This window comes from Staurois parvus, unplaced genomic scaffold, assembly GCF_062004578.1.
Source record: "Staurois parvus isolate SC_StPar_1 unplaced genomic scaffold, SC_StPar_1.0 ptg000031l, whole genome shotgun sequence".
Classification (NCBI taxonomy): domain Eukaryota; kingdom Metazoa; phylum Chordata; class Amphibia; order Anura; family Ranidae; genus Staurois; species Staurois parvus.
Genome location: NW_028317827.1, coordinates 17,539,696 through 17,566,292, shown reverse-complemented (window position 1 = coordinate 17,566,292; position 26,597 = coordinate 17,539,696). Strand labels below are relative to the sequence as shown.

Genomic DNA, 26,597 nt, shown 5'->3' with positions numbered 1-26,597 from the left:
CCACAACCTCCCAGCACAAACGTTTTCCCCAAATCCCCCCTCTTAGAACAAATTCTCCCCAGTCCCTCCCCCTAGCACAACCCCTCCAAATGACCCTTCCCAGGACAAATCCTCCCTCCCTACCCAAAGCCCTCCAGTCACCCCTCCTAGCATAAACCTCCCCCAATACCCCCTTATTACAACCCCCCCCCCCACCCAGCACATACATTCCTCCCAATCCCCCCTTTTAGCCTAAATTCCCCCACCTCCCTTCTTGCACAATCCCCCCCAAACAAATTCCCCCCAGTCCCTCCCCCTAGCACAACCCCCTACAAATTACCTTACCCAGGACAAATCCTCCCTCCCTACCCAAATCCCCTCTTCTAGCACAAATATCACCCATCTTACTCCAACCTCCCAGCACAAAAAATCCCATCAATCTCCCCTCCTGGCTCAATCCTCCCCAAACCCCCCTCCTAGCACATATCATCCCTCCCCCATTCCTCCTCCTAGTACACATTCCCAAATCTCCTCCAACTCCCCCTTCCTAGCACAAGCTCACCCCTCTCCCCCCTCACCTTACAAGGGCGGGGGGGACTGCTACAGAGCAAGGAGCAGGTGTGGGTTGTGCCTTCCCCTCTCATCAGAACAGCATTCCTCTGTGTGGCAGATAACACAGGATTGCTCTTCTGTCAGTCTGCACACGTGGTTTGGATTACCCGCTCCCCACCCACGTGTCCTGCTGCCAGGTAGTGAGCAGCCCTTGGAGGACATAGGGAGCAGGTAATCAAACTACATGTGTAGCCCGACAGAAGAGTGATCCTGTGTTATCTTCTACATGGAGGAACGCTGTTCTGATAGGAGGGGAAAGCACAGCACCTGCTACAGAGTCTCTCCTCTCTGCCACTCCTTTTCGGGCTTTCCCTCCCCTTGTAGATTTGTGCTGAGTGTGGAGCTAGAAGGAAGTAGCCAGGCAAAACATCCATCAGGTGGCTGGCCTGGGGGGGCACAACGGAAATCTGGGAGAGCGTAGCCCACCCCAGCACCCACCTAGATCCTGCCATGTTACAAACCCAGTTGCACACCTGCCAGTATACATGACTGTTCTGTAACTCAGGACTTGTCCACGTTATCTCAAAGTGCAATCAGTGGGGATTTACTAAAACTGGAGTACTCAGAATCTGGTGCAGCTGTGCATGATAGCCAATCAGCTTCTTTTACCAAAGATTGTATTAACCATGTTGAAAGTAACATACAAACAATTTCAAGTCATATGATACAAAGTGATAACACAACAAAAAAAGGGAGACATCATACAACAGACACAGAGATACCCATATAAGACCCACAGTAGGGTCTAAGTAACACTATGTAAGGCATAGGGCCAGTAGGCCCACAACCACATGCAGAGGTATAAGAAATACATAGAATACAAAAGCAACATAGAGAAGACACATAGAGAGTCACGCCCTCATGAAGCAATGTTGTCTCTAAGAATCACAGACCTGTAAAATAACAACAATAAATGGTAGACAATAGGTCTAATATAAAAAAAAACTATATGGAAGGAAAGAGGTAGATCTAGAGAGGGCCAAGGGGCCAAAAAAAGGAAGACCCACCCCAAACCATAGAAAACAGAAAAACAAAGAAGAGGAAAAGGAACCGAGAAAAGGAAGAAACAGGCCGGCAGAGAAAATAAGTTTGCCAAGGAGAGGAGAGCCGGAAGACATGATCTGCACATAAGGGAAATGGAGAGGAAAAACCCAACACATCAGGGATTGGAAAGTTTCGTGGTAAAGTGAGAAACTGGATGATAATCCACCCATGGTTGCCAAACAGAGAGCCTATCAGCTTCTAACTTCAGCTTGTTCAATTAGGCTTTGGCAATAAAACCTGGAAGTTCATTGATTTCTATGCAGAGATGCACCAGATTTTGGAGCTGAGCTCTGAGTTGGAGCAAAAATGGGCTTAGTGAAGTTACAGTGAATAAGTACAGTCATAAATCTACAAAGTGATACTTATCTGATTATATATTTTTTTTTCGATGTGCCATTTGAAGAAAATGTAGTAATCAATGGGGGAGATTTATTAAAAGTGGATCATGCAAAATCTGGTGCAGCTCTGCACCAGATTCTGCGAGCTCCAGTTTTTTGTAAATCTTGCCCAATGCATTGGTGTATTCTCACTAAGAAATACAAAATTTCTCCACAGCCACCAGCCAGATGCAAACCTTTATGGCAGGTTTGAATCTGATTGGTGTTTGTTTGGTGACCAGTCCTGAGAAAGAACACAATACATAAGGCTGTAACAGGATCTAGCAAGAACAGCAATAGAACATTGTAACATTTTAGAGACTGTGAGGTTGAAAAAGGTAAATAGGCTGGGTTTTTTTAGCAAAGCAGTTTTCACTTTGCAAGGCAATATCCCTTTGACTTAGTAAATGCAGTAAAAAAAAGTCATTTTACAAAGAATACACAATCACATTTAAGGAAATCAAAACTAAAAAAAAAGCCAACAGCATTTTGCCCTGCACATGATTGGATGGTGGAAGTCACCATATTCACTAATCATTGCACAGTGAACATTCTTTTTGCCTTTAATATATCAACTCAACTTTGTGCTGCTTGTACTAAAATGGCAGCTCAATAAAGTCCAAAAGGTCTGTAATATTCAATCATGGTTTGGATTTATTAATTATTACACACAATGCAGTCACATCTGGCAGTGAATATTCTTCCATGTGGGAGTACCATAGGGTCGTATACACACAATATCAACCTGTTCATATGATTAGAACAGAAATACTTGTTTTTGGATTTTCAAAACTATTTTCATTGTTTTGGTTGCTCTAAAGTAGTACATTCTATTTAGTTCAATAGTTTATTGCAGCTTGTTGAATGTGTATGTTTTAATGAAATATTTTTCTGAATATAAATTTATATTTTATCACATAGTATTCAGGTCTGTCCTGCTTTTGACTAAAGGCTGAGCATGGTATAATTCTTGTATTGTAAACTAAATTAACAAGCATAAGACGTTGTTCAAAAGGTTTATTTTAATTAAATATTAAAGAAGCTCATTATGTGATATACAATTTCTGTAATTCCAGGTCTGAATCCATGTGCCTCAAACCCCTGCAGCCATCTTTGTTTATTGTCATCAAGTTCCACCAAGTTTTATTCTTGTGCCTGTCCCTCGGGGTGGTCATTAACTGATGATCAGGTGAATTGTCAGAGAGGTAAGAAAACATGGGGCACAAAGGCTGTACTCCCCAAGTTATTGGATCAGTTCACAACATGGTGGTGTTTTGGTAGTGGAACAAATTAATTTTAATCACAAATAATATGAGCATATTGTGTAGCCCTACATAAGGTGAATAGCAGTTTACCTGTGTATAATCTGGTTTGGTAAACGGATGAAGGCAAGGTCACCAATATCAGTATCAGATAATGGATACATGTAATACACACATTTGGGGTCTGTGGAAGTGAGTGCAATCTACCCATAGGCATTGGATAATAGGCTAAAGAAACAGATGATTTTAAAGTGATTGTAAATGCAAGCATGTTTTTAAATAACAAACAGGTTTATACTTACCTGCTGTTTGCAATTGAATTGCACAGAGTGGCCCCGAACCTCCTCTTCTCAGGTCCCCCACCAGCGCTCCTTGCTCCCTTTCTCTGTCAAGTGCCCCTGTAAGAAGCTACTTCCTATGGGGGCACTTATGCGGGATCACTCCCAAGCCCTGCTGCCTGCATCACTGGCTTTTATTGACAGCAGCAGGAGCCAATGGCCCCCACTGTCTCAGCAAAGCCTGTGAGACCAGGAAGTTAGAGGAGAGAAGAGCTGCAGAAAGGCACAGCACTGGATCGAATGAGGGTAAGTATGGGGTGGGGGAGGGATACTATTACCTAAACATTTTTTTAACTTAATGCATGGAATACATTAAGGTAGAAAACATTTAGGGTTTATAACCAGTTTAAGGAACAATCATAGTCATCTCTGAATGCTTTCACATAAGATCTTACTTCAATAACCACCAGCATTAAAATCAGTCTGTAGAACTTGAATTTTTTTAGACATTTTTTAATTCACCAGATTACATTTACATATGCTGCAAATTCTTACAGTAGAAGTTTGCTTTGCTCTGATTTTTGTACCATCTCTGACACTTCTAAGTGAGGACTGGCCACAGCTGACCCAACAACTCCCTACCCAGCCCTGATGTCACTGGTCCTGTCTTGGAGAGTATTCAATGTTCTTACAGAATGCATTATTCTGGTAGAGAAATTTGTTATGGTTTGTCTTTTTTACTGAAAATAGTCTCTGGTCTGTGGCTAATTATAGACAAAGCGCATGCTGTGCTGCTGTACGCAAAAAATTCATAGATGGTACAGATAATGTGCTTCCACCTACCAGTAGCCACTACCTGTCACTACAGAAAAAACCTGCTGGAATATGATTTGTATTTAAAGTATATTTATATATATATATATATATATATATATATATATATATATTCCTTTTTTTCCCAAAAGATACATCAAACATGCTGTGCAAACAACTCCTCAACACAGCAACAACACAGGACATTGGAATTAAGTATGTCCTGTATATAAGATCAGTGCATTGTATATATGTATATAGTTTGTAACACCCCAGAAATGCATAATTGCTGTTGTGCAATACTCAATAATGTATTTCCATATGAATGCACAATTACTATGCAACAAAGCATGCACTTGCAACCTGAAGTTCAGTATAGCATGATTACGAATACACATATGCCACAATAGGCAAGGAGGTGAATGCCTTAGCATCAAAGAGGGAGACGGATGCTGCATGCTACTAAAAATGTTTTTCATTGCTTTCTCAGTCCCCATAGGTATGATTTTACCTCACCTCCTGCCACAGCAACACCCTGGGACAGAAAGTGAGGTGAAATCTCCCCTGTGGGGACATAGACAGCAGTATAAACCTGATAGAGGTTCTTAACATTCACCACTCTATCCAAAACTAATAAAAACTGAGATTTATGTTGAATTGTTTATTTAGGAATACAATATAAAATTGTAATATGTTACTGTATGTATGATGTACAATTAAGAGTATATGTATAAAATACATATGACATTTAAGTATGTAATTTTATAGGCAGTTTTTTAATAAATCATTTTCTCTGTGTTTTAAGCTCCAAGTTTAATACCGGAAATACAAATACAAAGCTTTAAGCTATCTGCTAGCATCAGAGCCTCTTCTACATTCTTAGTACTTCAAAAGTGTCCAGAAGCTTAAAGTGGGAGCTTTATAATACAATCATGTCTTGTTCTTCTGCTGATACCATCTGGCAGACTGTCAGCGAACAGCTTGGTGCTTCTTTGTAGTGGAAGGAGGTGGTAGATAGAGGTTAGGGTTTTCATCATTGGGCTGCATGGATTTAAAGAGTACAGAAGAAAGTTAGTTGTAGTACTTGTTATTAAAGAACATACAGAAAACCGACAATCAGCAAAGGATAATTAACCTACCTGTTGAAATTTGGAAATATGGGTCATTTCATGTGAACTTTGTCTTATTTTGATATTATCGGAACAGGACCACAAAATAATGTTAAATAGTCTTGTGTTATAGTGACCAGGGGCGGACTGACAACTCATGGGGCCCCCAGGCAATAGGGGATCATGTTTACTGACTACACTTCTGCTTGATTCCTACCTGCTTGTTTTAAGTTTAGAATGCATAATTGAATAGCTTTTTTTTAACCAGACTGTAGTTTCGCTCACTTTCAAACAACTGAGACTGATATTGGTGACCTTGCCTTCTGAAAATACTAATTGCCTGGCTGTCATGCTGATCCTCTGTTTCAATATTTGAGCCTCTGACTTGAAACAAGCAGATACAGACTTTCCTCTGATTTTCTAGAGCTGTATACTTGTTAGTTACTCAGAGTTATAAAGTCAGTAGGTCTGTATATACTGGTTGTAAATCTAGCTTTTTAGAAAGGGCTTCAACTGGCTCATAGGGATTTGTAGGTCAACAACAGGAAGATTTAAATGCCTCTTTAGGAAAGTCTTTAAATGCATCTTCAATTTCTGTTCCTGGATACGATGGAGAAATGAGTCCCGCAGGGTTTATTATATGATTGTCTGATGCATGGCATTCTAGCCATTTACAGTATATCTAAAGTATGAGGTTGGGGGGGGTTGAGCAGCACTGTGTGTGTCTATAGACACATGCAGCACAGCTCGGGAACAGGTCAGCAGGTATGCCTCAATAGCAGATGGTTTGCTATGGGGGCACACAGAGAAGAGGAGGAGCCTGGATCATATATGAGGGACCCCAGGAGAGGAGGTTCGGGGCTGCTCTGTGCAAAACCAGTACACAGAGCAGGTATGAATAACATGTTTGTTATTTTAATAAAAAAAAATTCTAGGCTTTACAATCACTTTAAATTGTGCCTTGTGTAATGAGTAATTCACACTTTCTAACACCTGTGTTGTGAAAACTTCCCTCTCTCTACCTCTGTTTGAATTTGTTTGGTGGATACTTTCTGATATTGACATTCATTTCACATTAGGCTTTCTGTATGTGAGAAGATAGCAAGGAGGCTTCAGTGGGTGTTTTTGAGAATTTTTCAGATGCATCATAAACTTGGGTTCTCACATCACCCCCTGACTTACAAGACGAATTCAAATAGGTCCTACTAAAGAGATTCCTATAAGTTGATAGAGGACCTTGTTGAATTTTTTTTTTAAATTGTAGGTTTATGGGCTTCCCAGTAAGGTGGACCTGGACATATTGTAACAATAGTGGAAAGAATTAATAAGTACATTAGGCTAAAGATTCTTCTAACTTCTTCCCAAAATGTTACCAGCTCTCTAACCCATATCAATATCTTTTAATATCTTTAAAGCCTAACTCCATGTTTTAGTGAACTTGAAATAGTCCCTATATCCTTCACTAACAGATGAAACAGCCGTGTGCTCTGTATAAACTGTATGTAGCCTCAGCTAAACAGTGTGATGTTCAAGCAGCAGGACGAGAACATCACAACCAGGATATTCAGGTTGAGTTGAGCTCTGAATGAATACAAAGCTTCCCCTGATTGGCTGAGGCAGATATTGTGACATCATCTGCCCGCCTCTTTGCTTCAGCCATTCAGAGGAAGCCTTTTATTTATTCAGAAAATACAAAGATATACAAAGCTTCCTGGGAATGGCTAACCAGCGCTCCGCCCAACTCGGTTTTGTTCTAGGAACAGGACAAGAAGTTCCCGCCCTGCTGCAATAACACAGTGAAGTGAAAACTTTGTTTGTACCATACAAACTATTTAAAGTTCACTAAAACTTGGAGTTAGGCTTTAATAAGAAATTTGGTCTGTTGTCCATGCCCGTCAATTAAAAATGAGCTTTGATCCTCCTTTCCACATGTTATATCCCTTTAAGGACCCTAAAAGTACAGAAAATTCCTGTTGATCTGCCAGAAATGCACTCAGCTCCAAAGTTTTGTTGTGAACTGACAGCACACATAATTTTTGTGGTGTCAGCCCTGCCCTGTTGTCTTTTGCTAAACCTCCTAAACACTACCATTCTTCTATTCTTTGCAAGACAACCTTGAATTTTTGACTTAATGAACAGCCTTATTATTGCACTTATTTTATTGCACTTATTTAAATGATATATTTAACAGCCCAAAAGGTAGCTAAGAAAAGTTCATTGTTAGGGTTTACATACATTCAACATTTTTGCTTCTGTTTTTGTTAAAAAAATCATTAGTATACTCTTGTCTGTACATATAGACCTCTAAATGCTGGATGATTAGTTTATTGCTGATCAATTTGCTCAGGAAGACTTATTCCAAGACCACCATCATTCCCCAAGTATCTATATCTATAGACTCTCCAAAACGTACAGTTTTTCAATGAATGAAAGGCAGCTCTCACGCCATAGAGATGGTATCACTAGTTGATTTATTTGTGAAAGATTTTAATTATTACTAATGGTTAAAAAAAAGGCTTTGCTCAGTCTTCTGAGACTTATTATGAAACTAATCCCCGATGACAGTGTTATTTTTGCCTGGCAGCACAAACTTTCAGCACATAGATTAAATTTTGGTATGCTCATTCTTAACCATTGTCTTCATTTCAACATAGCAATATAGAGTACCTTGACATCTGATATTATCTCAACTAGATTAAAACAGACAGCCCATGCCAATTAAAAGGTTGTTAAATGTTCCGCACAGTTCAAAGCACACATGGCTGCATGTAAGTAATAAAGATGGAGTATATGAAGAGAACCTAGAATAGGGGGGTTTGACTCCTTTTATTAATTAGCTGCTAAGCTTTTGGTTATCACATACCATTACATAAATGAAATGCTTCATATAGCGAATGCCGCACAAAGGGCCATTTCACATAGTCATTCAGTTTTTCGAGTGGACCTGATTGGAAGCTCCATGCAGTCCTATGGACAGACAGATGTAAATGGACTTGAGTCTGTTTACAACCACCTACCTCCAGTTTCATGTAGGTCTGGAAATAAATGGAAAAGGACTACGTCTTTTTCCATTTTTCCCAACCCAAATGTGATGGATTGGAGGTAGCCTAATATAAATGGACAACAGAGTCTGTTTACATTCAGCTGCCCATAGAGCTATCAAGGGTCCGCCTGTGTCTGCTGGACACAAAGTAAACAGGCACAGATGTCAGAAAAATGACATCCTTCCCATTCAGCTCTGATTCAGCAGGGATCCCCTGTTGACTGGAGTGAACTCTGCTTAGTGTGAAAAGAGCTGAGAAAGAACATTTCCATAGATTCTAATAACAAATGCTTATGTACTCCAATTTTTTTTAAAATAATTTTTATTAGGTTTTTCAAATTTAACACACACATAGAAATAAAGCCACGTCACAATATATATGGCTTCCATGGGTAAAAAGTGGATAGATTTGTGCATATAACCTCAGTAGACATCTGCAATATTATTTTTGCAAATATAAAGGTAGCAACAGCCCACATGCAAATCCTAGTGCTGCTTTAAATTTTTCCACATAGAGGTTTTAAGTGGCTACTCCATACCACTAACTTCCTAACAAGTATTTGTTTTCAACACTCACACTCAACACAGGGTATGTTCATTCGCCCAAATAACTTCACTCCCCTACCTAAAACCAGGGAAACTTACTATGATCACTTTGGGTACATATATTTGCAATATTGTTGAAGCCCAAGACCTTTTTATCTAGGAAACATTTGGTATCTCATCAGGGACAAAGGCACGGCCATGGGTCCTAAAGTTTGTCAAACCTTGGAGGGCACTCTACATTGAAAGATCACCTTTTCTCTAGAAATGATAGAATTCACTTGACTAATCTATTCCTGGGTGGGAGGGTGGGGGGATGTCCATTTGAAAGCTATGAGTTTTCAAGCCAAAAATAGCAGCCTCGCGACTGGTATCAGAATTTCTAGAGTGTATAGCTCTGCATCAGGCCTCCTAGTTAGCAAACAAAGGGTTCCTGAGCTATAGACATCTTATATATCAGGTTTGTAGTATTTACAATCTCCTCCCAGTAATAGAATAATTTAGGACACTTCCACAGCATATATAAAAGATCATCCAGTCCCCCGGACAGCAATGTACCCCAAATTTTAACAGTTTTTTGAAGCAGAATGCTAGGCAACCTAGTAACTCACAAGTAAAATAAGAGAATAGGCAATGTGCTGTAATTTTCATGTGTGGATAAACCCCAATGCAGAGAATCTGCATCTACAGGAGTATGGCCGCATACAGCCATTCAGTTGTATGGGCAGCTTTATGTGCCACCTGCAGCTCCCTGGATGCTAGAAAGTGACAGGCGTTTTATGCTGGACTTTTTCGGCCTGTGAACTTTTGTGTGCATGAGGACTTACTTGCAAAAGGTTTTATATTTCTGAAAATCCAGTTCTGGGATTTGCACGGCTCTTCCACACAGCACAGTCCTGTCTAGTAAAGCAGGAGACCTAATTTCTCTATGCTACAGTTAAAAGCTTAGACCACCTTTCATACCATGTTTCATGTTGTACCCATATTTAGGGCTTATTCACACCAGACTGTGCTGGGCAAGGCAGTCTCACAGCATGGACAAGGCAAATTGCTTTATGTTTTTTTTGTTCAGTTCACACCATGGCACTGCAATGGTGTGCTCTGAAAATAGTAGGACATGCAGCACTTTTTGCTGCCGCAGTGCATTGCGACACAGAGCTGAATAAACATGAATGGAATAAAATTCAGTGATATTTCAAATAAGTTGAAAAAAAAAGGTAGCAGTGCAATATTTCTGTAATTAGTGAATCAGCACTATGTACTCTACAGTGCACACCAGTGAGTGTTGGTGTGAACCAACCACCCACCCTGCAACCTCCCTCCCCTTCTTCCCCTCTGAAGTGTGTTTTGAATCAAGTGTGGTTGTGCATGGCTTCACCCGCACCACCATGTCATTCATTCACAAGGATCCACAAATCCCATCTGTTGCTATGGCAGAAGAAATCACAGATCACACCAGCACAAGTGCAATGACATCACTGCACTTGTAGTTCATTGTTTACTTCCTCCAGCCCCATAATCAAAGGTCTGTACCTCCGTATGGACCTGGAGCTTGGGGTAAGCAAAGCAGGAGCCTATGCATTTCAACCACGATGCACTGATTGCAGTTTCCATGCTCTTAAAGTGTAACTAAATGTAAAACTTTTTTTTTAAAGTAGAGAAGCATTCGAACTCCGGTCACTGTTTTTTTCTGTCTGTGTCCCCATTAGGGACATTCACTCTCTCTATCTGTCTTGTTTACCATTATCACCAAAAGTTAAAGTGAAGAAAAATCAGATATTTGGGTTGTCCTCAGAATAGGAATAGAAAGAAAAACTATTGGAAACACAAGTTCTGGTGACCCTGGTGACAACCAGTTGTTTCCTCACTTTTGAGGGATTTCTTCTAAGTTCCAGTTTTAGCTATGGGAGAGGAAGTGAAGGGAAATATCCACAGTGACAGGGTTATAACACTCTCTGTATTCAAAATGAAAAAAAAAAAAACAACAAAAAACGTTTAGCCATTAGGTTTACTCTATGGCTTCAGTGTAAAATGGTACACATAACAAAACATTCTTTACATAATAGAATGGTTTTAGCTCAACATCTGAACCCAAGTAGTCAAAGTATCAAGGTTAAATATTGAATTTTCCTAACTCTCTATGCCTGTCCCTTCTGTTCTGAGAGCTCTCAGTCTAATCGATTGAACATGAATATAGAGTAATGAAACAGTTACTTACATATGTCATTTGGTTCAACAGATTCATAGATGTGACCTTTGACCCATAAATTCTTTTAAATGGTTCTATGTATATGTGTATTTTGTCTTAGTTTTTAATTAATAAAGGTTATTAGTGCTGCCAATGATATCTGTCTGTATTTAATTTTCAATATTTAACCTTGATACTTGAACTACTTGGGTTGGGATATTGAGCTAAAACCATTCTTTTATGTAAGGAATGTTTTGTTATAACTATATCTTTTGTGGTGGGCTCTCCTCCCCTTATATATACGCCTATAAAAATTAAGCCTGGTAGGATCTCTTTTTCTTTTTAAAAGGTACAAATGCAAAGTTTTATTAATTCATAGTTGGTAAATTTTTAATTATTTTTATTTTATTTTTTACAAAGATGGGTTATGCCCAGGGGCAGACTGACCATTCGAGCACTCGGACACTCGGGGTCAGTAGGGGGCCCCATGAGATGCCCCTGGTACCTTTCATTGGCTTTTTCATAGGCTTTTTTGGGTGTGGGTGAGGACACAGGGGCCCCATGATCCCCTATTGCCTGGGAGCCCCATGAGTTGTCAGTCCACCCCTGGTTATGCCTTTAGGTAACACTTACAGGTCTTGACCCTCCCCTCCCCCATCCAGTGAGTGGACAGGGAAGAAGAAGCAGCAAATTGGTGAACGCTGCCACGCCACCCTTCCCTCCTATTGGCATGTGTTTTTTTTAGCACGGCAGCAATTCTGTGTGAGTCCCTGTGCTGCTTCTCCCTCTTCCATTCTGAGCTTTGTTGTATAGGGTATTGCAAGTGTCTGATACCAAACAAAATTTAGGCATTTAAATAATACATTTAATGATGTATTAACTCATACAGAGCTACGGTAATCTGCATCTTTTACGTCTGCCTGGAGTCCAACTTTAACCCAATTTGCTCTTTATTAGCTTGGATAGTTATGAAGAACACAGCAGTGCAAGTAATGTACTGTCTTATAACACATGCTTAGGTAGTCTAACAATGTTATGTTTAAAAGTTTAATTAGTGTGGTTTCTTTAAATGTAATAATAATGACAAGTGTAGTGAAGCGGCAGCCCAGTAAAGGGAGAATTCTGTCCTAATTAAGACAGGTCAATTAAACATTCCATTTACCCTATAATTTAAATATTTTGTTGCTGTAACATTGCACGGATGGTTCCTTTGTAAATCACCATGGGTGAAAATCTGGAATTTCTAAAGTGAATAAAGCTTGAGGTGATTGTAGCCGAAAAGAATAATTAACTGACAATAATGAAAGGCATGCTCTCTACATATTGGATACATGCTCTAATTCATATTATCTGAATATGAAGTCTATTGTGTAAACTGCAGAAAAGCCAAGTGTTATTGATGCCCATTGACTAAACACCTGTTTGACTTAGGTAGCCCATGCATTAGTCTTTTTTTTCATTCACCCAGCGAGCTGGCCAAAAAATATGACCCGATTCCCCCATTCACACATTTAAGGTGGATGTGGGAATCGCTCTCACTGAGTTACTGTGGGAGATTTCCCCATTGTCAGAATACACTGATTGGGAGACACAGGGGGGAGGATTTCCCTACTCACCTTCAATGTGTGGATTGGGGAATTGAGTTAGTTTTTAGTTTTTTTCCATTCAACCCACTGGTTGAATGAAAAAAACTGACTCGTCTATGGGCAGCCGTAGGCGTTACATTTTTATTGCTGTCCTTGAACTGTTGATGAGACTTCATCTCATTTTCTATCTGTGACAACAGGACAAGAAGTGGGAGAAGCAGATGAAAACAGCACAGAAATATATAGACAGTGGTAATAACCTAACAGAAGCTTTAACTCTTTTTTCATTTTATTGAAAAAAAGTATTTTGTTGAAGTCTGTGTATCCACTGTTGAGGTTTCCTTTCACTTCCTCTCCAGACAGGAAGTGAGGGTAAATTTACACACTGGAGATGGAAATTGTAAATTAAAACTTGATGGGTTCTATTGCTTCCCCACTCTGTCCAAAACTAAAAAAAGTAGACTTTAAAAATTTCCTGCGACCTGTTAGATTGCTTTTGGCTGAAAGTAGAGGTGAAAGCATATCCCTGTGTCCCGGAACATGGGGTGCAGGCTTGTCCTAATACTGATCCAGATGACTAGTTAGTGCAAAGAGGAAAGGATCGCCGCTATGACTAAGGGACCCTATGACTAGGCCCTGGTGGGTGGGTCGGAGTGCATCAGGTTGTGTGGTTTGGTGGAGACATGTAGGCTGAGGATGCTCTTTATCACTTTTTCACCTGGGCTGGTCAGGAATAGCATTGATCCTTTCTTCTTTACATTATCATGTCCTGTTGATGTGAAAAATGAATTTCTTTACATCAAAGATATTTCTCCTAGTCTTTGCTAAATGTCTAAAGATCGGTTGCATTGATTAAAAATGTCCAAGTGTGAATGACATAATTTTCCTCATTTAACTGATCGTTTGTTTCCTTTACCCAGATGACAAGCCCTTCCTCATTGTGATAAGAGATAATATCATATATGGGATGTCTCTTAACCCCGAAGTATTGACCAATGATGCCATGGTTCCAATAGCAGGTATTCGCAATGGTTATGATGTGGATTTTGACGACGAGGAGCAAATGCTATACTGGATTGAACATCCAGTAAGTAACACAGTTTAAAGTTATTTCTGTAATATATTGATAACCAATCTGAAATAATAGCATGTTTCTTATTCATACTAAAGTAGAACTAAACTGTATCTGAGCACCATGAACTGAAAGCGCTATTTAATTTATTTTTAATATTCAAAGTAAACTTACCCATCCATCCATGTGTCCATGCTTTATTTTTTTGCGGAATCACTTTGAAACACCCCCTTAGCATTTCTAGTCTCAGTCATATTGGGTAAGGGCAGCTCACTCATGTAGCCTTTACTTACTGGAATCCATCTGCCCTTAGCTGAGGCATACAGGCAGGAGGGTGTGCTTACCTGAGAATATCCTCCTCCTCCTGAAGAACCCTGGGATGTATGACATCAGTTTATAGGACAGAAACCAGGAAGCAACTGAAGAAATGTAAAAAAATAGTTTAACCGCTTCAAGTTCGGACACTTTTAACCCTTCCTGTCCAGGCCAATTTTCAGCTTTCAGTGCTATCACACTTTGAATGAGAATTGTGCGGTCATGCAACAGTGTACCCATGTGAATTTTTTAGCATTTTTTTGAGACAGATAAAGCTTTATTTTGGTGGTATTTATTCACAACTGGGATTTTCATTTTTTTTGCTAAGTAAATGAAAAAGTCCAAACATTTTGAAAAAAAGGTGTTTTTCTTATAAAATTTTGCAAATAAATAATATTTCATCATAAATCTTGGCCAAAATTTATTCCGTTATCTTTTTACTAAGAAAAAAACCCAAATTAGTTTATAACCAAAAATTATAATTTTTAAACATTTTTTTTACATTTTTATTTTATTTTTTTATATTATTTATGGGTTTTTTTTTACATACTGTCACCCTAGCAGTACAGTGTCACCATGGTGACACTGTACTACTTGTGGGGGGTGATGAAGATTTTTTTTTTTTTTTACACTGATTGCTTTTACACCCATAAAGGCTGTAAAAGCAATCATTTCTCCTTCTCTCTGGCTGCATTCTTGCAGCCATTGAGAACTACTGTGTGAGCTGTGATTGGTCACAGCTTGTCACATGGTACAAGGCTTTTGTGAATAGCCTTGTACCATGTGACCTCTGTGATCATTCACAGATTTCACATGTAGTTCAGCAATGATGTCAGAAGTGACATCTTGCTTACTACTCTGCATGTGATCACTGATTGGCCAATCAGTGATCACATGATCGGGACGTTGTACAGAGGTCCTGTACGATGATCAGTGTTCCACTGTGTCCGGAGGACACAGCGGGCACGGGATCACGGTGCTGCGTGCTCCCAGGGAGCGCGCACAAGCAGGGGGCGGGGAGGCCATTTATAAATGGCCACCTGACCCTGCACTGCCACCGTCCGGCCATTTATATACGGCTGGATGGGAGGTGGTTAAAAAAGCAAATATAGCATACCTTCCTGTCTATCTACTAATGTTAGCAGCATAAGGATTAAACATAGTTAATGCTGACAGAAAGTTTGGCTCTACATTTTGTAAGCTCGAAAGAACTGAAGATATGTAAGGTTTATGTAGCTGTTTTCTTAGAGTTTGGGGGCAGGGGTGGTATTTTGCTTTAGATAACAAATCCAACGGAAGAGCACAGCAGTTTGGCATTCCTTAATGCCAAACCAGTTGAAATGGATTTGCTCAAGTCCTGCTTTATTATAGAAGTCTGCACATATTTTACCATATCCTTGTTATTTGAATATTTAAAGAATATGTAAACCCAACATTTCCTATTCCTGATATTTATGTATTGTACAATGTGTTGTACTTGTATGGAAAAGTGTTCTGTTCTCTTTGTTTTGCTTACTTTGTGTGAAATCCCTGGGGTTCCTACCAGTCCCTCTACTTTCATATTACAAACTGAACACACTAAGCAGGAGAACACACCATGGTCAGTTCCCTAGCTGTGTTGGGAACTGAGCCTGCTCTCTTCCAATGATCAGACTTGTCTTGGCAAACCCCCCTGCACAGCCTTTCACTGGGAAGCTCAGTGAACTGAAGTTTCTCCTCCCCCAGCTCTTATGTCCCTGAGAACAGAGGGAATGTGGTCACTTAAAAATGAAAAAAAGGTATTTACAATGTTTTTTTTATATATATGTATGGAAATGTTTTGCCTTTCATTTCTATTTTAAACTGAATGGGTTGTTTTACAAGGTGAGGGTTTACAATCACTTTAAAGCTTGTACCAAATAATATTGTTCAGTGTATATTTAAATGCAGCTAGTGTATGTTCTTAGGTCTCTCTTAAGATTAGCCTCCTGCAACAGCATTCAGGCTGGAATAGGAAGGTCTAGTATTGCCAGCCAATCAGTATGCTGGGGTTGTGTTGTTTACCAGACTGTGCTGCTCCTGCAGTAGATATCATGGCCCTGGGCATAATGCTTAGAATCTAAAACTGGATGCACAGGATTAGAAATCTTTTGGCAGATAATACAATCCCAGATATGTATTGTAATAGCAATTTGTATTCAACTGATTACTTGGAGTTCATCTTGAATATTGTTTACAAAATGTTTGCAGAGCAGTATGGATGGGATGAATGTTCCCCCAACATTTTTCTGTTTGCTTTCAGGGTGAAATTCATAGAGTGAAGGCAGACGGGACAAACAGAACAGTTTTTGCTCCAGCAGTTGTCATGGGAACTCCTATTGGCTTGGCCTTAGACTGGATTTCTGGAAATTTATATTACACAAATCCTGCAACGCAGTCAATTGAGGTAAAACTATACAATACAAAAATTAAAAAAAATAATAGTGTACTATCAGAGCTAGTATTACATGGTGGAAAATTAAAATATAAGCAATTCTATATTCCCTCTATGCATGTAAAATGTATAGCGTTAACATGTGTTCTTCCCTTGTCTTAACACTGGATAACTTTTCCCCTTGTTAAAAAAGATCACTTATAGACAATATGACTACAAGTGCATTATGTTGGTTACAGTTAACAAAAATCTAGTGGAAAAGTTGTTAACATGAGATCCTGCAATCAAAAATTGGTTTGTCCTTTTGCTATAGTAAGTAAAGGCTATATCTTCTTTTTGTTATCTTAGGTTTTAAAACTACGTGGAGAAATAAAATATAGAAAGACTCTTATTACAAATAATGGTAATGCTACTGGAGCTGGATATCCCATTGGAATCACTGTTGACCCAGCCAGAGGGTAAGCTATATAGAAAACCACAAATCATCAAACAAGCTTCACACCATTTACTTTTTGTCTCTTTTATAATGTACATACTTGATTTTGCAGACAGGCTAATTGATGTTTGCATAGATGCTAACTGTTCTGGATCTGCGAGACATTCAGGCATCTTGGACCTTAGCAGCATAGATGTGATGTTTTGGTTAGTGTCCAGGATAACCGCATCACCCTTATTTAAATTACTGCACATGCACTGTAACGCAATAAGGCATTCATTATGTTGATCAAGGACTATGGGTGGACGGTCCCTGGATAAATTGAGGTGGGGTTGGGTATGTCATTCTGATAAGTGAGCAGGGTCTAGGCAGGAGCACCCGGTCAGTGACTGGGCCTGAGATAGCCTGTAAGAAGGATCTGGGTCACTAGATGGGCCTAAGGCAGGGTTTACTGTGTCCAGGGGACTGGGACTGAAATGTTGTTAAGTATACACTTTCACTAGTGGATGTAAAAGCATTGACTGCACTGAGAAAGAAGATGTGTCCCTGTTGGAGACGTTTCCCCTCACTTCCTGCCCTTTTGATCACTGACACCAGAACAGAAGGTGAAGGTAAATCTCTCCCTTGGGGACAGGATCTGACTCTTCTCCGCTCTGTTTAAAATGAAAGTAATTCTGTTTAATGTAACCAGCACTGGTTATATATTTATTTGAACTGGAATTAGAAGCTAGTATTATATAGTGTGGCAAAAAGTGAATTTCAATTGTTTTCTCTTTCTACTTCTTATTTTATCATTTTGTTGTTCATCTTATTTTGTAATATTGTTCTTCTTTTGTTCTTATTTTATCATTTTGTTGTTCTTTTGTTATTGTTTTATCATTTTGTTTTTCATCTTATTTTATAATGTTGTTCTTATTTATCATTTTGATGTTCTTCTTTTATTCTTCTTATTTTATCATTTTGTTGTTTTTATTTTATAATATTGTCAGAGCCATCTTTAATATTGATTGGACCCTGGGCAAACGTTTTCTTGCCCCCCCCCCCATGAAAGTTTGCTCTCTACCTGCTCTGAGACATGCAATAAATAGCAGCCAAACTCATAATCGGTTTACTGCAGCAGATCAGGCAGCAATTGCAATTGATTGCCAGAGGCTATAGCATATCATTACCGCCCACTGACTGGTTGCTAGAGGTTACAGCACACATTACAGCTCATTGTTTAGTTGCTAGAAATTACAGCACATGATTTCTGCTTGCTGATTGGTTGCTAGCAGTTACTGCTCATCATTACTGCTCACTGATTGGTTGCTAGAAGTCTCTGCACATCCTTACCGCTCACTGATTGGCTGCTAGAGGTTACTGCACATCATTACTGGTCACTGGTTGGTTGCTAGAGGTTACTGCACATTATTACCGCTCATTGATTGATTGTTAGAGGTTACTGCACATCATTACTGCTCATTCATTGGTTGCTAGAGGTTACTGCACATTCTTACCACTCACTGACCATTGGTTGCTAGAGGTTACTGCACATCCTTACTACTCATTGACTGGTTGCTAGAGGTTACAGAACTTAATTACGTCTCACTGATTGGTTGCTGAAGGTTACAGCACCTCATTGCTTGCACAACATGGACTGAGAAGGTTATGGGACCCACAAATAGACGGAAAACTCCTACGACTCCTGGTATCAATGGCAGTGCTGGGCAGGAGGGTGTGATCAGTGGCAGTGCTGGGAAGAGGGTTGATGGGATAAGTGGCAATGGTGGGGAGGATAGGATCAGTGGCAGTGCTGGGGGGATGGGATGAGTGACAGTGCGGATGGGAGGGATGGCAGTGCTTGGGGTGGATGGGATCAATGGCAGTGCTGGATGGAGATGGGAGATGACATTTCTACACCGACCACCAATGTTAGGGGGGATTAAAACTGATGACCAATGTAACAGGGATTTACACTGACAACCAGTATAAGGGCAATTCTGCACTGACCACAAATGTAAAAGGAAATTTACACTGGCCACCATTGTAATGGGGAATTTACACTGACATCCAGTGTAATGTTGGATTTTACACCAACAACCAATAAATTTCTACACTGGCCACCAGCAGAGGTCTTGGTGGCTGAACCTCGGGGAGGGGGGGGGCATAATATACATATGAATACCACACTGCTGTAGGTATTCTGCTGGTTATTTACATGTGAATGCTGACACTATCTGCACACCTGAGTCATCTGTACTTGGCAATAGGACAGAGCTGTGCAGCATAAATGACAGCATTTCACACTGAGCTATCAGACAGACACAGTCTGGGACAAAGACTTCCAGTGACAAAGGGAAAGTAAACCAGTACAGTTGGCAAGTATGGGATAGCTGCTTTGGGCCCCACAACAATGACTGGGCCCAGGGCAGCTTCCCCATTTGCCTCTCAGTAAAGACGGCCCTAAATATTTTTATTCTCCATTTGTTTTTACTTATTTTTTCATTTTTTGAGCTAGCCTAGTGCTTGGCCATAGTACCTGCCAACAGTTACCAAACCTACAGTTAAAAAAGTATAGATGGTTCTATATTCTACACTCTGTTACAAATATGCTGACATTTTTAAAGAATAAACCCCTCTCTGGTTTAATAAAAATTACACATGATCACCAAGCTGCAACATGTTCTAATTGCCCAATCTATGTTCTGAACTCTTTGTGTTTGGAAGATATATTTCCAGAATGTGGAAAATATAGACTGATAATGAATTGTGTTATAAGATTTAATTTACCTTTTTGGTAAAGTATATTCTAAATAAGCATTTTATTTGTAGAAAGATGTATTGGACAGATCACGGCACTGAAAGTGGCGTGCCACCGAAAATTGCCAGTGCTCACATGGATGGCTCCAATCCAACTATCCTGTACACCACCAATCTGGACCATGTGGAGTTTATAACAATAGACATTGCTGAGCAAAAACTTTTCTGGGCAGTGACTGGCAGTGGAGTGGTAATTATGTCTACATATTTCATTAGCAGTGTTGTCATACTATATAGTGCTGGGAGTGTGGAGCAACAAGAAGGGCCTGAGGTTTGACGGAACATGAAAGAAGTTAAAATGTCCCTATCCCCAACTTGTCTATAACAATAAAGCTTTAATACTTGAGTGCTTTAAAGTGGTTGTAAAGGCTGAAGGTTTTTTACCTTCATGCAATCTATGCTTGATGGTAAAAAACCTTCTATGTGCAGCAGTGCCCCCAGCCCCCTCAATACTTACCTTAGCCTCATCACGATCCAGTGATGTGAATTACAGCCTCGGCTGTTCCAGGTCTCTGCCTCCCCACTGACTGCTATCACAGCCAGTCAGCCAATGAGGAGAGAGGGGGTGGGGCCAAGCCACGGCTCCGTGTGTGAATGGACACATGTAGCAGCGGGTACCCCCATAGCAAGCTGCTTGCTGTGGGGGCACCTGACAGACAGGAGGAGCCAGGAGAGCCTGCTCTGTGTAAAACCACTTCACTCAGCAGGTAAGTATAGACATGTTTGTTATTTAAAAAAAAACAAAAATGAACCTTTAGAATAGCTTTAATACTCCTTGTGTCCCTACCTGAATCCTTAAAGTATATCAGAATACAAGAAAAAAATGTAATATATGGCAGCTTACCAGTCCTTAGATGTGATGGCTGTGTTAGCTTTCTTTTATGTGGACTTTTTCACTTATTTTCACCTGGTAATTCTGCCAGTAACACTTCTGGTCCTGGGGTGATAACGCTTACTCACCATATTGAATCTATTGAGGAACAGTGTAGTCTTCCCAAGACAGGTTATATGTCCCTCCTCTTCTCTACTCCATAACATAGTGGGCTGTTCTGTAGTCCACAGAGATAGCTGGGAAAAATGTAACTTAAGAGGGCTGCACAAGCAGAGAGCACAGGAAGTTATCAGCTCACAAAATTTCTGGTGAGATCAACAATTTTGTAACACCTATGGAAAAGATATAACATGCCACTTTCAACTGTATCAAACCAAAAGGGAAGAAAATTAGAAAAAAAAGTAAAAGAGGATCATAGGAAGTTAGTATTTATCCTCAGCTTCATCAAGTGGCCATAATGCAGTAGTTTCCTAATTTGACCTACAGATAAATAGTCCAGTAACATTTGTTTTGCCTCCAATTCACAAATTACGAATATACATTGTACGTGCAGTTTCACAAGTTGAATAGCTCTGCAAATTTTCTGTTAATTCACCCCTTAACTTAACCCCTAAAATGACCCCTTAACTAGGAGGACCCTAAGTTGAAGTTAGAAGGGTAAGCCTCTCCCTTTGTGGCCTATAATGCCCTCCACGGGAAGCAAGAGCTCAGTTTTAGCTTAGTGTCCTATGTGATAGTATTTCTTACAACTTTTCTCTCCCTAAGAAAATACATTTTTAATTGTTTGTTTTCCCTTCTTTTTGTCCTGGGTCTCTGTCCCAACTGAGAAAAAGAAAGAGAAGCATTAGCTAGAAACATTTAAAGGAGATCTGTAAAAAAAAGAAATATGACATCCATTTAGGTAGTTAACTTGAGGGACATATATTTTCGTTCTTACCCTGTTACTAATCTTTTATTATTATATTATTATTATTCTACAGAATTTATATAGTGCCAATAGTTTACGCAGAGCTAGGGCTAGTTATTGAACTAATAGGTCCTACCTAAGAGCTTTAAGGATTTCCTGTGTAAATTTTGATTGAACAGAATTATAACTGATCTTTTAGATTGAAAGAGGAAATGTGGATGGCTCAAACCGAGTTACTATAGTGCAGCACCTCTCTCACCCCTGGGGAATAGCCGTCTTCGAGAACTTCCTCTATTACACGGATCGTGATTATGAAGCCATTGAAAGGGTGGACAAGTCCACGGGATCTAACAGAGTTGTGGTTAGAGACAATGTATCTGGACTCAAGTGTCTGCGTGTCCACTACCGAGACAGTGAGTATTTACAGAATGTTACATTGTATACATTAATGCAATAACATAGTGAGATTTATGTTATATGGACTCTTCTAAAAGTAAGATACCACAAGAATAATAAAAATAACAACCCCCCCCAATCATTTTTTTAAATTATTTTTTGTTATCTTCCTCTGAACAGTTATTCACAACTGTAACTGATACACCTTTAGAGCTAGCTTTTTATACATTCTGTTCCTATGACTTGCCAATAAACCTTTGATGTCTTTGTTGTATTCCTGCATCTATTGATTTTTGAAGCTGTTACCTTGAACATTACATTACATGTTATTATCTTGCACAATACATTAAGATTGTGCTAATGTACCTTTGAAACATTTTTGAAGGAATGCATTTTGAAGTACATTGCATGTAAAAGCTAAAGCATATGTAGTGTTACAATTTAAAAAATGCAAGTTAAAGCAAAGATAATATGTAGTCATAATTAAACTGCAAAGATCACGTCACTTTAATTTATTCATAGAAGTGAAAAGATTGCTTCTTGATACAACTTATTTTAGTTAGATTCTTCTAAGATCCCTATGTCTCTGTGCACCAACAGAAAGCATCATAAACCCTTTTCTTATGGGAATTGGCTTTTCTTATGGGAATTGAGCTTTGTTGAATATTTACATCCAACTATTGTTGCTCCCCTCGTTGAATGATAAGCCAGTGCCGGGTTATCTGACCTCGTTTTCCCTCTCTGCTCCTTAGTAGCACACAGACAAATCAGATGTGCTAACCGTAAATTAAAAAAAAAAAATCTATAGTAGTCAAACCTTGGAGTGATCTCTGATGTCTATGGTCAGCATTTCACCTGATTGAGGTTGTTTTTTGTGTTCTGCAATAGTCTTTAAATATAGGTTGAAAATGTAATTTTATTCTCTCCTTGAATAATATCAGGCAATAATAGCCAATAGCCTACAGTATGTGTAAAAGTCAAAGAAAAGCATTTGGACTCCCATTTAAATAGTTCTCATTGTTAGTTCAGGTACGGCCACATCCTCTTGCCATGGTGTCATGTGGCCTCACATCACATAGGCAGTTATAAGGCCCTCACTGTACTGTGTGCCTTCAAGTGTTTCCTATTTTGCTTTTTTTTTTTCCTGTGTCAAATCTAACAACTCACTATTATTTGACATTCAGTATTAATTCACTTTCAATGGTGTCCTCATTCCAGCACCATATAAGAGAGTGAAGTGGCTAAGGAAGGTCCTCTAAAAGCAGGGATGGTCAAGGAAAGGAAGGTTAAAAGTGATGTTAAGGCAAGGACAAGTGTAATAAGTTAAACATGATAGTGTAAAGTCATTCAAAACAATCATCCCTAAATTGCATTTGTTTTTCAAGATTTCCTATAAATGAGGTGACAGGTTGATGGTATGATCCTTAACTGGTGGCATCAGATATCAGGCAGGGCCAAAATGTTTTGTAAATAGATGTTTACTAATTGTGCAGATGGTTTAGTACTAGTATTTAATGAAGGTTTAAGGTGTAGTTTGGGATAATCAACAATTCTTTACAAAAACCTCTTGTTTTTCCCTAAAGTCCCGCTTGCTTTGGCGTGACAATAAGAGATTGGATATACTACATACCAAAGTTATTACACAATGAAGAATCTGTGTTCCGAGCTCTCCTGATCAGCAATGAAAGTGAAAGCTTTGTTCTATCCTGAACACTGTGTCCTCATGGGCCCCTCTGCATCACTGATACACTATTTCTTTACGCGTTTGGGCACTATTATACCCTCTTGCACTTAGAGGTCAGATCAGTTGTGTAGGGAGACACAGTTGACCTGACCTGTTTCATAACTACATGTTTTTGTTTTTGTTTATAAGGAAAGTGGATTCATTTTTGTCTTTTACGATACACATAATTCTGGTCTTTATTTTATAATCAGAAACTACAGGTAATTCTAATGGCTGCAGCAATAATCCAGATGCCTGCCAACAGTTTTGCTTGCCGAAACCCAGTTCCCAATTTTCCTGTGCCTGTGCCACTGGATTCCGCTTGAGTGCTGACAACAGAACCTGCACACCATATAACTCATTTATTGTAGTGTCTATGTTGACTGCAATTAAGGGATTCAGCTTAGAAACTGAGGATCACTCAGAAGCGATGGTGCCAATGGCTGGACGAGGTAGGTCATGTGGTTTGTGGAATTTGCAGTGGTGACATTTTCACCTTATCGGAAATGTGTACTTAAAGAAAAGCAAAGGCTGTTGTCTTGCTGGTTTAATGGCTTAAATAATTTCTGAGTCACTGACCTGGACAACTACATAGGATGTACAATATTTTCTGACTTCATTAGGTACATATGTAGTCCAGGTCAGTAGCAGACAAAGTAGTGAAGCAAAGCAATTAGATCAACATGATAGTCAGGCAACAAGCATTTTGTGAAGATGATTAACCATCACCATGTTTCTTTCACCATAGGTTCAAATTAAGACCAAATCGAAAGACTTAAATGACAAGTGTATAAACTATCACTAAGTCCACCCCCACCACCTTCTTCACTACATCATTACCTTAGTTCCTGTTACAATTAACCTGATGAAAACCTTTTTTAGTGCTGGCACATTGGGTCCCCATTGAGTTAGGGCTGTATATAGAGACTAGATAGCCTTCGTATTAGAGATCAAATGACTGTTAGGTTACTGCTGGTATGGGGGAGCAGGGAGAGCTGAGCTGCTAAGAGAAATGACTTCAGTGTTCCTGTAAGCTTTGAGGATAAATTGCTCAAAACTGTCTGTAGCTACATAGGTCAGATAGGGCTTGTATTTAACGCTCATTTACTGCTTGTAAATACTTGATTGTCTATGGCCACAGATTCCATTTAGAGAAATATGTAGGCTGCCATTGCTCAGTTGTTCTGGAAAAGCTAGCCGCCCAGCCATCAAACTGCTTTGGCTTCAGTGCTGTAAGAGCCACTTGGGACAAATATAGATCAAAGAAATTCTGACGTTTATTTGCTGCATCATGCATGCTTGTCTAGTTTATAAGTAAAGAAAGGAGACACATCAACGTTTTCAAAAGGAGGCCAGCGATTGCAGCCCATATACTTCTCCCATACTTTAGTTCACACTGTTGTGCCACAGCAATGGGCAAAAATGCACATAATGCACATTGGTGTACTCTGGTGCCATTCTTTGTTAATGACATGCCAATGCAACTTGCATTGCAGCACCCCATAACGCCTGGTAATGCTGTAAACAAGATTCCCAGCGCACCTTCTAGCTAACAAAGCCTGCAAACAAACTAAATTGATTCTGTCTTACAGTTCATGTTAAAGCAGAGGGTTTTGTTGCACACATTTGCAAATATATACGTGGAAGCTGTAGTGCCAACATTAAGACTCCTCTGGAAGGAGCAGAGTCCTCCTGAACCCTTTCGATGCCAGGGCTGTTTTTGAACGTTTAAAAAATCATTTTAGGTCTGAAGATTACACAAAACCCCAAACAGTATATATTTTCTAAAGCAGACACCCTAGAGCATAAAATAACAATAGTTCTTATTTTTTTGTATGTCCCATGCTATTACCGCAAATGTCTAAGAAACACAAAATTTCAGTAAACAAACAAACTAAAATTAATTTTAGGGCAAACAGATGCAATAAATTACCCACATTTTTGGTAAAATATGAAAGACGAGGTTGCACTGAGTAAAGAGATGCATGTCAAACCTTAAAATTGTGTGCACCCGTGAAATGGCGACAAACTTCAGTACCCTATATTTTCTATAGGCGACGCTTCAAACGCCCCTACAGGTCATCAGTTTAGTGTTATGGTGGAAGTATTGTGCTAGAATTATTTCTCTCACTCTGGTGTGTGCGCTGATATGTAACATATGTATCACAACTGATGTTTTCCCGCGTAGGCACCCGCAATGCGTGCGTTTACATTCTTACGTGTGTATATTTTGGGGTGGGGGGACGCAACATTTTTTATCTGGGGGATGTTATGTGTTTGGGTGCAACTTTATTTTTTTGTAATAACATTTTTTTTTTCATGTTTACCGTTTTTTTTTAATCACATAGGGGCACAAAGTCCCCTATGTGATGATTTTTAGGTGACAGGTTCTCTTTAACCACCTCCTGCACCACCATATAAGGAAATGACAGGCGCGTGGCAGTTCTCTTGTTCTGGGAGGACATCATATGATGACTCTAACTGCGCATGTGCGCCCCCGGGGGAGTGTGGAGCGGCGATCGGTGGTGCCCTGTGTCCCTGGGACATAGCGGATTACCAATCAGAGTAAAGAGCCGATGACGTCGGCTCTGTCATGTGATCAACTGTGTCCAATCACAGCTGATCACATGTAATTAGGAATTGCCTGTTATCGGCAGTCCTCTCCTCACCCTGACAGCGTGTGAGGAGAGGAAAGCCAGTAATTTGCATTCCTCAGAGGGAACATCTACACTGATTATCAGTGCCCTGATGATCAGAGTAGCCCCATCAGTGCCACCTGTCAGTGCTCATCAATGCCACCTGTAATTTCCCATCAATGCCACATATCAGTGCCTACCAGTGCACATCAATGCCACATATCAGTGCCAACT

General features: G+C 39.6%; 1 protein-coding gene across 1 annotated transcript in view; it reads left to right on the top strand.

The window, feature by feature from the left end:
* Positions 1-26,597, top strand: part of LRP2 (LDL receptor related protein 2) — a 295,072-nt gene that overhangs the window by 154,683 nt on the left and 113,792 nt on the right. Inside the window, exons 32-38 of the mRNA XM_089660407.1 lie at positions 3,089-3,217; positions 13,755-13,921; positions 16,503-16,646; positions 16,983-17,092; positions 19,882-20,059; positions 21,808-22,021; positions 23,940-24,179. Of these exons, the coding sequence (XP_089516533.1) occupies positions 3,089-3,217; positions 13,755-13,921; positions 16,503-16,646; positions 16,983-17,092; positions 19,882-20,059; positions 21,808-22,021; positions 23,940-24,179 (1,182 nt within the window). The remainder of the gene's footprint in view (positions 1-3,088; positions 3,218-13,754; positions 13,922-16,502; positions 16,647-16,982; positions 17,093-19,881; positions 20,060-21,807; positions 22,022-23,939; positions 24,180-26,597) is intronic.